General features: G+C 39.1%; 1 protein-coding gene across 2 annotated transcripts in view; it reads right to left on the bottom strand.

The window, feature by feature from the left end:
* Window positions 1–15,214, bottom strand: part of TTLL5 (tubulin tyrosine ligase like 5) — a 128,704-nt gene that overhangs the window by 76,050 nt on the left and 37,440 nt on the right. For both annotated transcript variants that reach the window (XM_042867644.1, XM_042867652.1), the window contains exons 17-26: window positions 15,077–15,190; window positions 14,596–14,687; window positions 13,947–14,009; window positions 13,053–13,091; window positions 12,545–12,690; window positions 10,881–11,166; window positions 8,327–8,447; window positions 6,002–6,148; window positions 3,381–3,481; window positions 37–170 (exon numbers count right to left, since the gene is read on the bottom strand). In XM_042867644.1, coding sequence (XP_042723578.1) covers window positions 37–170; window positions 3,381–3,481; window positions 6,002–6,148; window positions 8,327–8,447; window positions 10,881–11,166; window positions 12,545–12,690; window positions 13,053–13,091; window positions 13,947–14,009; window positions 14,596–14,687; window positions 15,077–15,190 — 1,243 coding nt within the window. The remainder of the gene's footprint in view (window positions 1–36; window positions 171–3,380; window positions 3,482–6,001; window positions 6,149–8,326; window positions 8,448–10,880; window positions 11,167–12,544; window positions 12,691–13,052; window positions 13,092–13,946; window positions 14,010–14,595; window positions 14,688–15,076; window positions 15,191–15,214) is intronic.

The following is a 15,214-nucleotide window of genomic DNA, read 5'->3' as shown; positions in this document are numbered from 1 at the left end:
GGGCAACATAATCTCAAAATTGCCTGCAACACTTACCCCCCTGAGGCTGATTCTCTGACTGGTTACTGGTGTTCCTGGGTTTTGTGGTCCCGGAGTTTGTTCCTAGGAAGACACTTGCTGACTTACTTTTTTGTGTGTAAAATGTCAGCACTTCCTCCAAGTCTCTCTCACTACAATAAGGAGAGAAGAAAGGACCTAAATGAAGACTTTAAACTTTTCTGTCTTTATGTAACAATCAAGGAATAAAGAGGGTGAAGAGGAAAGTGGGCAAAGAGTGAGGCCACACAAGTTGTTTGCATAGCACTGCAAGGTAAGAGTGGAAGGAAAGGAACATGCCTTGGTTAAATCAGTTTCTCGCTAAAACGCCATTCTTTTATGCAGCAGAAAATTCAAGGGACCCGGGAATAATCATAGAATAAATAAATAGCAAACAAAAATTCCAAACATGCTGAGGAAGATTAGCTCAACAGGAATGATTCAATTTTTAGCTCAACTGGTGAATCTTTCTCAGGTGCTCTTTAGGACAAGCAGCTATCATGTTCATGAGAGAATTCATCTCACCCTGTTTTAAAGTCATTATTAACTTCAGTGCAAAGGGGGGGGAGTGGAAAAGGAAAGAGGGAGTAGCTTGTTAATTAGCTAAAACCACAAGACAAACAAGCAGAAGAGTCACAATATTTTTGTGAATCTCACAAACTTGCATAGGTTTCTCTTTGTTATTTTCTAGGCAAGAATAGAGTTTAACTACCCGTGTCATAAGCCTCTGTTGGTCCCGAGCCAGTATTCAACTACCTAGTTGTGCAAGCTGCAACTTTGAAAAATACATATATACACACACTATGTTTTCCTTTTGCTGTTGCCTCAGCATTAGTGAGTACACAGAACACAAAATTAAGTAGTGCCAGTAATACTTCAAAAAATATAACAGGAATATCAGTTCACATAGCAGCAGTTATAATCCTTCAAAGTGTCCTCTACACATCAAACTTATACTAATCTTAGGTAGCCTGAGCTTTGGTAAAAGCAATGTCTAAAAACTGGCCCCAGTGGGAAAACAATTCACTGTTGCCTTCAGAGCATGCTGCAAAGGTTAACTTCTCCCCAAAAGCAGTAAGAATAAAGTAAAGAGAAAATGTAAGAGTGAAGAATTTCTGGTGGAGAGATGCCTTCAGATTTAAGTGAATTTACCAGCACATGTATTTAATTTTATGCTGCAATGAGGATGTTTACAAGCAATAGTTGCAGCATGTGTATAACTAAACACAATACACCCATGTAAATATTGAAGTTAGAGTGAATGGGACAATTTCAATTGCATAGAAACATTTATTATCTATCATCTCCACGGCTGCACTCACTGTGCTGTAGAACAAACGCTCAAAGTGAAGAACTGTTCCCTTTTCATGGCTGCAGTTTGCTGATACAAGGTTCAAGCATAGATCAACGCAGTGCCAGCTATCAGAGTTCCCAAACATACCTAATGCTGCCTAGGAAGATGAAAAATTATCTCTAAAAACTGTTCTTTCTCACTTGGGAAGATGGTCAGCAAAAATCTCCAGCCTCAGTCTAGACTCTGCATCAGGCCACAATGGCATGATAGCCAGTAACATGAAAACTAGAAGAGTATATAGTTCTATAGCCCTAACCAGTCATCTCTTTTAGCATTTTTGGCAAAAAGGAAAATGTCCTTGGAGGCAACAGCCGTTTTTGAGACCAGAGATGCCAGAATCAAGAACATACCACAGGCCTATGTAACCTGCATTTCTGGTGACAGGAGTAGATTGCTATGATAGATGGCAGTCACATCTCAACTCTTGTTCTCTTCTAGAACAATATTCATCTGAAAGGCAGCAAGTTGGTTGGGATTTTCTTTTTTTTTTTTCTTTTTCTTTTTTGAGCCTGTAAATTTGTTGTGGTAATGACTCCAATTTTTTCCGCAGAATAAATATCAGAGAGTCATAGAATGGCACAGGTTGAAAGGGACTTCAAAGACCATCTAGAATTCTAGCACCCTGCCGTGGGCACAGCTGCCCCCAGCCAGACAGGTTGCCCAGGGCCACATTCAACCTGGCCTTGAACGCCTCCAGGGATGGGACACTCACACCTTCTGCAGACAACCTGCTCCAGGGCCTCACCTCCTGACATGTAACCTAAATCTCCCCTTTTATTTAAACACTATTCTTTCTTGTTCTGTCACTATCAGACTGTGTAAAAAGTCCATCTCCCTCCTGTTTTTAAGTTCATTTTAAGTACTGGAAGGCTGCAATGGGGTATCTCAGGAGCCTTCTTCCAAACTGAACAAGCCTTGCTCCCTCAGCCTGTCTTTGCAAGAGAGGTGCTCCAGCCCTCTGAGATTGTGACTCCTGAATTTACCCGAGAAGACTTACGTATCACTTACTTCAGATCAGCTACTAAAAAATGCTCTCCAGAGGAAAAGAAAAAGCAATGTAATAACTTAAATACTAAAAATGATAGAAGCAGTAATTGTCAACTTTATAACAAAAAACTGAAGTGCATTAAAAAGGCAGATGAACTCTACCTGTCCAGATAGTAACAGAAGTCCCTGCCAATATAAGCATATAACACACAGGCTAACAAAAATAAGCCAAAGGAATCAAATTTTGTGCTCAAGAATCAGAGGCTTAAGGAAGTAATTCTGGGTCACTGAACAATTTCAGACCACTCAACAGTCAGAGGGGCTATAATACCATTGTTTTTCCACACAGTACTACAGGCCATGAAGAATATATATCTATTTTCACAATACATTTTCCAGCAGACTCGTCTAAATCAGTCAGATCAAGTTCTGAATATACACAGGAAAAGCTGTATTTTCTCTCATTAAAGAAACTGCTTGCACTGAACTGCCTTAGCAACCCAAAAGGCTAGGGTGAAGACAGTCTAACTCCCTTCCTTCCTCTTCTCAGACAGTATCATCCTGGAGGGATCGCGAAGACAAGTAGAAAGCATGTAAGTTGGCTTCTAAGAGCAGACACTTGAGAGACAGACAGTTGTTCAACCACAGCAATTCAAGGCCATCTGAGAAGCAGCTCTAATTTCATTCTCCTTCCAAGGGACTCTTAGCGTTACAGGAAAGTAGACCACAAGGATCATCAGCATTAGGTAGGAATTTACTGAGATCAGAGCAACCACTGCTGTCCTGAGGATCTACTCAATTGTCAAAACATTTACTGTATGTCCTTCTCTACACACCAGATGCTGACTCTACAAGAATTTGCATGTTGGGAGCGAGAAAAGAGAAATCAAAGTTCTCTGTCCATAAGGAGGAGCAGCCACTATAGTCAGTAAAGGTATATTAGAGCCACAGTCCCATCAGGGCTGAGAGATCATCTACCAAATGGAATAAAATCTGTTCCTACCTTGCTCTGGTAATAAAGTTCTGAAAACCTTCAGGATTCACTCCCTCCTCTTCCTCTTCCTGTTTCTTTTTTGATCGCTTCCGAATCATCTGTTCTGTTTCCTGTGAATAAGCAGCATTAGTCTCTCTAGGAAGTTATTCTGTTCTGTGGCATAGCTGCCTTGCAGAGAAGACAAAATGTATTTCCTTGAGATCTAAGAAAAAAATAGCAACTCCAAAGTTAAATACATTTATAATTTGGTTCTGTGTGCAGCCCCAGGGACAGCAAGTTTAAATGTACACTAATGTACAGTATATACATAGTGTACTAAATGTGCACTAATCTCATTCATCTACTTGACATAGCTTTTTAGAATTGACTTGCTGAAACGATGTGAAAGCTTAAAAAACACATGCCCCTGCTTCAAATATATCCTTTGCTAGGACATGAGACAGTATGGAGGGGAAATACATCGGTCTTTGCAGATATTAGGTCTCCCTTCTACTTTTTCTGTCACAGTTTTTCATAATAATTTTTATTTGAGCATCTGTCCCATAAGGAGATACTCAGGCAGAATAACAGAATGTAAAATTATATTGCAGAAACTCAGTGAAGAACATTGCAGAGAACATCCATATTCTGTATTGTAAACTAAGAGTTCTAGAGTTAAATTATTTCATCCTGCAGTAAATTGCTGAGGTCTTAGCTACATACAAAAAATAATCTCCTATAGCAAAAGCAAAGAAGTAGAACAGTACAACCTGTGGCAAATACATACTTACACACTAGAATATGCTGTAATAAAAGATTATAAACCTTTGTTTGTGAGAATGTGAGAAAGCTATCAGTTATGAATTATATTTTACACTGGAAGTTATTGACATTAGAACTTGTACTGATACAAACACTTGTGTTAATTCAAAACAAACTGAAATTCCAGTATAAACATATAAACTTTATTCGACCAGACTTTACCTCCATTTCCTACTGCTACTCCAAGTTCTCCTAAGACAAAAGGATCAGATACATCTTGTGAAAGATAATTCGAGAGAGAGGGAGAAAAAGCTTTTCTGGGCTATGCCTCTCCTCTTCACTATGTAAGTACAAGTCATGACAATATGTGATCTGTTATATAGTTTGCTGGAGGCAGTGTTTTTTTCTTCTGTGCAATTACAGAAGATATATAATAACTGGTAAGAGCCCCCTGCTAAATCTGAAGTTACAAGCGAGTGAAAGAAGTCTGTATGTCGAAATTAGACATCAAAAGCCTTGTAGCCTGGCAGTCTCACAAAAGCTTAAGTGTCTATGCTCTAAAACCTCTAGTGATCTGTTTACACTTTGTTTTAACTAGGAAAATATGTTTACATATTGATTTATTTTCAGTTACGCAGCTTTTTTTTGTGAATTTACTTTTGAGAGGAAAATCCTAATGTTTGAATACAATTTGAGTGGAAATTATATCCAAGCAGCTGTGTTTTTCAGCCACCACAGAACCACCCGAGTGTACTGCAGTTCTCTTAGCACAGTAATTCACTGAGCATTAGGTATGCACGACACTCCCTGGAACAGATTTGTTTAACACCAACCTTGCTTTGACAGATCAAGTTACCAGATGTCAATTCTGACAAGGTACTGTAAGTAAGCATCTACTAACAAGGAGGAGCTTGGAGGCCTGTGTGCACAGCAACCTCTGAAAGCAAAATTCAAACTACCCTTGTTACAATACTGAAGAAACGCTAGGAAGAAATACAAGGGAAAGGAAGCTGTATTTACAAAACAAAATTATCAAGAAATCACTATGCTAAGAGCAGTACATTCTAAATCTAAAGAGGAGAAAATTATTTACATTTGGACTTCTGTCACTGGGCATGTAGAGTTCTATACTATAGATGGTTAGCATTCCCTCAGTATACCAAATGAATGCTAAAATACATTTCACATACTGTTCTATATAAAAATTATTTATCTCTATAGAAACATAATGAAAACAGGGAGAAATGGGAAGAGGCCTTACAAAGCATTAAAATCAAAGACAAAACAAAGAAAAAGTGAACTACCAGTTAAATTCTGTTTTTTTTTTTTTCTATGCACATGATTACAGGACTGCACATATTACATAGTAATGCTGTTGTCCATCTGACAATTTGGATAAATAAACTACCATTACTTGATGTGCATCTGCAAACAGGACTGAGTAAGTTACAGAACAGAGCCCTTCAAATAACCTTCTGTTTGACTATGACAGTAACCAACAAAAGATATATTACAGGAAAACAACAGAAATCAAATGAACTGTGCTAGTGATGATTTCTTACGCAAATTAGATGCACGGCATATACATTTAAATAAAAGGCATTTCTGAGGGTTCCTCAATTTTTGAAGTCATTAATAAATTGGTAGGTATATAGCAAAGGGTGTCTCATGCCTATTTCCTGACCTACAATAACCACAGCAGATGGTGCTGTTAGAACTGAAGGAGTTTAGATGCACTGGATATCCTGCTCTGGTTTTTGATAGAATATATTAACAAGATCCACTGTGGTGGCACAAAAGTAACAAAGCCTGAAGGTTCTGAGGTAAACTAAATACCTTAGCCCTCTGCTGAGTAGAATAAGCTACCAGAAGAAGAATTAATTCATCACCTTGTTATAACAGATTATGAACTCGCCCAACTGGTGAGCCAGGATACGACGACGATCATTTAGTCCTAAATGACGGCTGGGAAGCAGCATCCTCAAGGACTTCTGAAGATTGCTGGCAGCTCGCTTCAGAAAGTGGACTACAAGCTCCTGCAATCAAGAAAGATGGAGTTAAGAAGGGATCATCTGAAAGATGTGGAGAAAAGGGAACAGAGGTACTACAGTAGTTTCTGACTGGTGAAATCTAAAGGTACTGTCAGTTGTCAGCGCATTTTCTCAGGACAAGATCATTTTGTAATATGCATTTTTAATACAGCCCTACAAATCCTAAACTGTGAAGAAGGATGTCATGCCTTGTCTGAGGACAGACAGAACTGAGAACACTTGGTGAGTGTTTGACAATGAAAAAAAAAAAAAGCACAAAGCAGCAACAACATCAAACAACTTATAATGTCCAATACCTTTGGAGAACATCTCCAAAACACAAACAGTAGCATGTTAAAGATGGCTGCTGACAAAGGGCATATGTTAGCATAAAACCATCTCAGCATTATCACAATGAAGGGAATCTTGGTCAGATATCTCCACTACAGTGATGTAACCCTATTTCTTCACTTCTCATATGTGTACATTACCATCACAGCTTCTCCATAGCATGGCTACATCTACAGCCATGTAATTCCAGTCCCACAACCAAGCAAGATCAATGTCTTCATCCACCCCCCCAGTGGAAGAAACATATGAAAAGACAAATCCTAAGACATGGTGCATCCTGTGAGTGTTTTGAACCCTTTCTGTGTTGCTTTGGGCAAGGAGCACTGCTAATGCATAAATGAGCAGCCTCACCTACAAGCTATTGGATTCCACAGTTCGTCTCCCACTGCCACTACTCCAGACTGGTTTGATCTGTTATTTTTAATATTGATTCTTACAGGATAGCAGACAAAGTGACTCTTAAAAACCCAGTTTTAATTTCTCCTTGGGAAGAACAGGAGTAACATTTTCCACTGAGTTTAACCCATTACTCCTGACACACAGTTCAGTTTTATCTCTGAACTGTACTGGCTCTTTCCCTGAAACACACATTCAGCAAGGACATATTTGTTTGCAGAAAGCTAAAGAACCTACTGAACAGTGCTCTGGTAGGGAGGTAATATGAGGGAATCTGAGCTCATTGCAATATTTAGAACACATATACATTAAACACAGGACTTTAACATACTGCCTAGAGAAACATATCATACGATTTTAAAAGAAAAAGAATACAAACTAAACACATCCCCCCCAAAACACCTATGCTAGATAGTATCTTTCTTTTCTCTGTCTCTTACTTTTTTTTCCCACAACCTGAATACATGAAATACATTCCTAAGTACAGATGGCTGCAAAGAGTAAAACATTACAGAAGTGGAAAAAGCTTAGCAGGGTACCTGCTCTGTTTGAGTGGATATATATATACTTTTTTGTAATGCAATAGTAGCATGAATTAGATACTGCTAAATAATCCTAAGGAATCTTAGAGGAGTTCTAAAGCAGTTAGGGTCAGAGCTGAGAGATCCAGTGAAGAATCAGGGAAAGATCTGGGCAGCTCAAATGTCAACCACACTTTAGTCATCTAGCATCTACTCTGACATTGCTCAGGTGTCAGCCAACATTCCTATCTTGTCTGTATGTTAAAATATAGAACTGACAACCAGACAAAGATAAGTATAATCTTAGAATCATAAAATGCTAAGAGTTGGAAGGGACCTCTGAAGGCCATCTAGTCCAACACTCCAGGGATGTGCACAGATAGATCAGGTCGTCCAGGGCCTGTCCAGCCTTGTCTAGAAAACATCCAGAGGTGAGGCATCCACCACAACACTAGGAAACATGTTCCAGTGCCTCACCACCCTCAATGTAAAATATTTTTTCCTCCTACCTAATTAAATCTATTCTCTGTGTTCTATCACCACAGTCACTGATTAAGAGTCTGTCCCCTTCTTTCCTGTTGTCTCCCTTTAGACTCTGACAGGCTGCTTCTCTAGGCTGAACAGCCCCAGCTTCCTCAGCCTCAGGAGAGGACCTTGGACCATTTTTGTGGCCCTTCTCTGGATGCGCTCCAACATGTTTATGCCTCTCACGTTTATGCCACTGAGGATTCCACATCTGGATGCAGTACTTCCAAGTAAGGCATCACCAGCCCAGAGCAGAGGGGCAGGCTTGCCTCCCTCACCCTGCTGATCACAAGGTACTTCTGAACCACAGTTCTTCCAAGGATTGGAACTGGTCTCAAAACTCAGGACAGATTTTAGCTGGGCTTCTCTAAGCTAACACAAAGCTTATTACCATTTGCTCATCTTCTTTTGCAGCCCAGGCAGCATTCTGGAACTGGTCACCAGCATCCTTCATCAGTCGCAGCTGAACATGCTGTAGATAGGCAGAGAAAGCCCTACGGGCCTGCACTTTGCTGTGGACCAAGAGAATCACAGTCAGCTACTCAGAGTAACAGTGGAAAGAATTACAGGGGAGTATATTCAGCAAGGACCTTGCAGGTGCAAAAACATTTACACTTAAGGGAAACAGAATCACTCCACCCCACCAGTATTTCCAAGGAGACCTTCAGTTCACAAAGATAGAGTGCATAGTTTCACAGATTCAAGAGACAGAAGATGCCCTCTGATTTCAAAGACCACTTCAAAAACTTGAAACCTCTCCTTGCCTTTTCACAGCCATTGCAACTCTCTTCCAAAAGTCACAAACACCAGTAAAACTGTATTTTTAAGCCCAGTTCGAGGCTCTCCTGGACCTTCATCTTCACAAGCATTTTGAACACAACAACAGGCCATAAATTAAAGAGCTTAGCATCACTGCCAGAATTCTAACAAAGGCCATGCAATTCCCATTGGAAGTGACAGAATTAAATCTATGAAAGTAAGCTTTTCCCCTGCTGATCCAAGGACAAAGGCCAGATTTCATTGAGCAAGGCACCACTGACTAAATAACAAACATCAGCAAAATCTGCTGTGCAGCTGGCTGAGCATCTTGGGAAGCTGTGAGCACAAATTGAGGAGAAGACCAGGATGATACAAGGAGGGACACTGATTATTACTCCTTCACAACAGCAGTCACTTTAGCATATGCGTCTGTTGCAAGAAAAATTGCTGAAAACTTTACTTTTTCTGCTCAGTGTCATCTTGGCCTAAACTCTCTCCTCCAACAGCCTGTTCCCTCAGTCTCTTCTTCTTCTTCGTAGTTTCCTCCAGTGCCACCATAAACTGTCACTTGCACTGCCAAGCACAGTTTCTCCTTTCATTTCGTAAAAACGGCTTTAGTGTCAGCGACTGATCCCCCTTCTATTACAGGCAACGTCAATCATTTCTAAAAAATAATCACATTTCATCTTAAAAAAGAAAAAATAATAATCTCACAATCGTGAGGTTTTTCACATCACTTCTTTTCTGAAATGGTATTCCAGATCTCACTGTTTCAATAATTAGGAACCTTCTATTACTGTGCAGCCTAGCTTCATTCATGGACAGTTTTGATCTGCTCTTTCTTTCTCCAGCATTATCCTATGGGCTGGTTTCTTTTGGATGAACAGGCCTGGTTTCTTTTGGATGAAAACGTCATTACTTCAGCTCTCTGGCCTGTTGACCCCACAGCAAAGCTTTTATCAATGACAGATCAGATGGGGCCAAGCCCAGCACAACCCTGGAACATGAGGTCACTACAAGCCTTACACACTTCTGTGGGGGGAAATCCCAACATCATTGGGTGCTGAGCAAGATTCTGCCACGAACAGCAGACAGAGCTGACATTCTTGGCAGAAGTCAGTTCTATATATAGGTAGATGACATTATTGCTATACCCATCCTCAAAAACATTTCAGAATCTTTTGTTATAACAGCAAATGCTCTTGCCAGAAGAGAACCTCAAAACAATTCCCGAATTCATTTGATAATTCATAAATCCTCCCAGAAATTAATCTGAGAAGGCAGATACGAGCAGTATATTTTTTCTTCTACCTTTGGACATTTTCCACACAACACAATATTTCTTATATCTGTGTAGGAGGGTTTTTCATTTTCTAGATGTATGAGCACTCCTTGTTCTTCTTAACCATCTGCAAATAGTCACTTTTATCAACTGAATTTAAGGGGAAGATCACTCCTCTAAACATCTCATAGGACCCAGACTGTTATTTTTCTGTACAATTTCCTCCAGTACCACCACTCTTTTTCAAGCGGCTGAGTCATCCATCTGAACAATCTGCTCTACAGTCATGCTCAGCAGCAGGCAATAAGACGTGTCAGTAACTTATTGCTCTCAAATGACCTTTTGTCTTGCTCTCAGGAGGTGCAGACTCTGAACATCATAGACTGCTGTTAGAGATAAAAATTTCATCATCCAAAACATAAGCACAACAAAGAGAAAACTATATTTTTATGGAGAGCTAGCACTGAGGTGTCCTTTCCCAATCTTTCTTGAATAGCTTAACAAATAAAAACTGCAATTTCTTTGGAAATGCAGAGAATGAAAAGACATTTTACAATTCAGTAGCAAGCATCTTGTAATTAAGACAAAAGCATTTTAGAAGCCCAAGTTGACTAAAAGTATAACTTATGTCATCATATTAAAGAACAGCAACGGATGCTACAGTTCATGCTTTCCACTAATCAAACAGGTCAGACATTTAGGTAAACCGTCAATTTTTGCAACCATCTCCTTTCTGTGTCAACTATTTACTAAGACAGTTACACAGCCAAAAATCCAGGCCCTTCAACCACAGTCTCCTCTAATCTCCTCACTCTCATTCATAGTGGGGCAAGTAAGTCTATATTCTCAAAATTTTGATAGTAGCTGACAGTCAAACTCAAAGCAATATACAGAAATCTCTCACCTTAGATTTCCATTTTTTTTAAGAATCTGCAGCAAGTTAAACTGAGACTTTGAGTCTATCTTTTCAAGAAATGGCCCTCCTTCACTTCTTGTTTTCTTGTCAAGTTTTTCTGTCAACATCTCCTTACTAGAAGCTTTCTCCAGGTCAGAGAGCTTTGGCTTGCTTTTCAATTGCCTGTTTGAAAGGGAGCCAAGAGTTCCACTTTGTTCTTCATTTTCATCTGCCGCCCCCTCTTCCTCTTCACCTTCTGTGTCCGTGAGGGACAACTTTGTGGGTTGTGATGTCCCTGTAGAGAAGAAATAATCTATTCTGTGATCAAGCCATGGGCACTGCCCTACAATAAATATGCTTAGGTTTATTCCTGAACACTTCCGCTGGAAGGAGAAAACATCATTTTAGAACAGCATGATAACTACTGCTGCCCGTTATTATTCCTTATGGCTTTCCATTTAAGTATCAAACAGCTACAGATCTTAACTTCACAAAATGAGAAATAAAAGAAAGGTAGTTTCCTATGCTCCATCCTGACTTTTTGGCAGGCCTTGAGTTCGCATACATGATCAACTTCTGGATTTTTGTGTATCACAAAAACCAAAGCTAAAAAAATCTTAACTTTAACATGTGCCAGTAAAGGATCACATATTTTAATATAGCTCCATAAGTCATCACGTAACACACAGCCTCTTCCATGGCAATCAGTATCAGGTCGCTACTAGAAAGAGTTAGATAAAGGCGTAAGGAACAGTCACTTATAAAGATCATTCCCCTCTGTATCCTTTTAAGTTTTTCTCACATTGGCTTAAATAAAAAGCATTTCTCTCTTTTCAAATGCTTAGAGGTGGTTCAAGTGTAGCAAATCTAGTCTGGAAGGTCCCAAGTTTTCATCTTTCTCTGAACAGCTGGAGGATTATGGAGACCCATATACAGTGTAAAGTGCAACTACAAGCTAATGTTCAAGAAAATATTGATCACCTTTAATCAGATATGTAGAGATATTAATAGTGGGAATGGAATTCTTAGAATTATAAAATGGCTGGAGTTGAAAGGAACCTTAAAAGGTCATCTAGTTCCAAAATTCCAACACGGCAGGGATACCTGCAACTAAATCAGGTTGCTCAAACTCCCATCCAGCCTGACCTCCAGCATGTCCAGGGAAGGGGCATCCACAACATCTGAGCAACCTGTTCCAGTTTCTAACCACCCTCATGGTAAGGAATTTCATCATTATATTTAATCTAAACTTACCTGCTCTTAGTTTAAAACCATTTTCCCTTGTCCTGTCACAACACAGCATGGTTAAAAGTCTCTCCTCATCTTTTTATACGTCTCCTTAGTAATTGAAAGGCCCTATTAAGGTCTCCTTGGAGCCTTCTCTCCTGTAGGCTGAACAACTGCAACTCTGTCAGCCTCTCTTCACAGGAGATCTGTTACACCCCTCTGATGAATTTCACAACCTTAACCATTTTCTTGACACTAAGAAGGCAGGAAGCCCAGAAGAATAATGAAGTGAAAATTATTAACTCATGAAATAAAAACATCAACCCCTGCATTCCCCTAGGGACTGCAATAGCTAGAACAACCAACCCCATCCACACAGACTTCAAATAAGATAATCTCATGTTTTTTGGGACTTGATATACATCTAACATTCTCACTGTGCATACCTGATAACCTTGTTTGTGCTGCTCTAGCTTTGGTACGACATCGCCGGTGCTTCCTTAACTCCAGTGAAACAAGCTTTCTCTCATAAAAGAGAGAATGAGAGTCTACAGCTTCCAGATTCATATCCAGCCTCCCATTAAGATCTTCTCTGGAAAGTATAACAGAGAGAAATACTTAAATGCTCTTTATATTTCTCTCTCTGATGGTACAAAGAAACTTGGCAGATTAAATTTCTTCAATAAATGGTTTTCTTCACACAGAGCAAAAACAATTACTATCAGTCCAGATTTGCTCCATTTAAAGCTTACAAAAGTTCAGAGCAAATCCTTCAAGTACTTCACTGCATTCACTTAATGAAATTGGATATGTAAGGTGTGAGCAACACAATTCTTTCCTATTTTGATTGGTTTGGGGTCAAATAGGTGTTGATCCAGAACTTAGAAAGCAAAGCTATGGAAATCTAAATTCAGAATAAACTCTAAAAATTCAAATTATTTAAGAAGCATTTACCGAGATCTTCCAGTGAAAAAGTCTCCTTTCATCTTGTCCCTAAAAAGGGGAACAGGCAAAAATTACCCTTCATTCTTGATCAGCATCTCTATTTAAAAGCCTCAAAAATCTTTCATATATAAAACTAAAAGACCAAATTCATAGAATTTCTTCTTAATCCTATATTAAAGGAGGATAAAAGGCTCTACAAGAGGAATTGTGAGCAGATGTTCTAAAAATAATGCTTACATTTTTCTAACCCATATGGGAGATGTCATTACTTACCACTAATATCTAGAAACATCCCTGAAATTACACAGCAAAGTATCTTACAGTGCAGTCTTACCTTTCTTCTGTAGTAACTTTACTGCAGAACTCAGATAAGAAAAACTGTGGAAGAGGATGGATGCTAAACACACAATGAAAGTGCATAAAGCTCTCAAGTGAAGTTCAATTAGCAGCATGAATCAAAGCATAACCCAAGGAAAGAGGCATCAAATCATACTTGCATATGTCAAGAGAGAGGGATACTAAACCTCTGGAGTAAATTTTCAGTGTTCACATGAGGGAAAGTTCTGATAGGAATTTATTTTCGAAACAAAAGGTAAACAAGGACCACCTATAATCTCCTCATGAAGAAACATATGTGCTTGGAGGTTTTACATGTCTAGAGTCATCTCTTTCCTACTCCCATGCCTTTCACGTATTGTCCTTTTTACCCTTAAATTTAGAACCGAGACGTGTAAGAATAAGAAAAATCTCCACAATAACCAGCACACCAGAAAAGTGCTGTACAACTATTACTACCCTTTATAAATCACAAATTGACGTTTATAACATTGTATAAGTGAACAATCAATGTTTTTCATGCTGTTTGTGTCCTCTGTCTCCCTCCCAAAATCAAAATCATTCTACCTGTCTTGAAACAGATGTGTAGCCAACATGTAGTTCATTGATGTCTTGTACTCTAAAAAGGATCTGGAAAAACAAAATACAGGATGTATCAAGGTACAGCTCATCATATTGAAAGACATTATATAGAAAAAAAGTACTCTACAAAAAACATCCAAGAACAAGTTGATTGAGACAACATGCTGTACCACAACAGAAAAGAGGAAATGAGGAGAGCTATCAACCCTTAGATGAAGTTCCTGATGAGGCAAGAGGCATGAAGAAGCACTGTACACTGGAAAGAAGAAAAAAAAAAAAGCATAATATAGAATCACTCACTCCTATATAGAGTTTATGGCCCAATGAGAAAGCACACAGGTACACAGTATATGCAGCTGTAGGATGTAAAAGCAGATAGCAGCAATAAGTTATTTAAAGAGAAGACATTTTTATTCTGATAGAAAAGCAGTATCAGTATCTATGAAACAGTGTTTAATAGCCTTCTGTAAGGTGCAATTAGAGAAAGCAGCAATAATGAACAGTAATTCTACCAAAACCCTCAGTACAATCCTGACAGCTGACCGCATTAAACTACATGTACATTACACAGAATATTCCTCAACACAAAGCATCAGTGTAATACTGAGCCATCCTGATGGATTTAGATACATACCCATACAGGTCCCATGTCAATGGGGTAGGAAATATGCGGATGAAACCTCCTCTCCGTTCATTCTCATCTCTCACTCGACGAAGAACTTTTATCTTAGAATGGAAATAAGAAAAAATATATAGCCAGCAAAATAGATGCAGTGGGAAAAGAACCTTAGAAAAATCCCTCAACTTCAGAGCATAAAAATGATATCACTGCAGTCCTTGGGGTGAGCTGGGTATGTATGACATATATCCTTAGGCATTTTTATCTTGTGTTTAAATTCCACAAGAATCTACCATGGCTGGGTTCATATCATGTATGCTTGGCACAACTGAGGACAAGGGGCAACCCCAAGAGTAAAAGTCAGGAATTCTATTTCCAAAAAAATTGTACTTCTATCACGCTTTTCATACACATCCACTTGCTCTTTGCTGAACAAGTTATCCCACACATGGTGTGAAAGCCAAGGTAAATAAAAGATATTTAATAGCCTACTTACCTCTTCCACGGAGAGACCCAGCATAGAGCTTCCTTGCCTTCCTGTTGCTTTTTCTCTCCCTGAGGGCATGAAGTTTTTCATTTCAGCATCGCTGGCAGAAAGAGGACGGGTACGCTGCAGAGACACAGTGCAAATATA

Source organism: Lagopus leucura, unplaced genomic scaffold, assembly GCF_019238085.1.
Source record: "Lagopus leucura isolate 7727_CA_CO unplaced genomic scaffold, USGS_WTPT01 Super-Scaffold_1, whole genome shotgun sequence".
In the NCBI taxonomy this organism is placed as follows: Eukaryota; Metazoa; Chordata; class Aves; order Galliformes; family Phasianidae; genus Lagopus; species Lagopus leucura.
The sequence above is the reverse complement of the archived record's forward strand: the minus strand, read 5'-3'. Positions and strand labels throughout refer to the sequence as shown.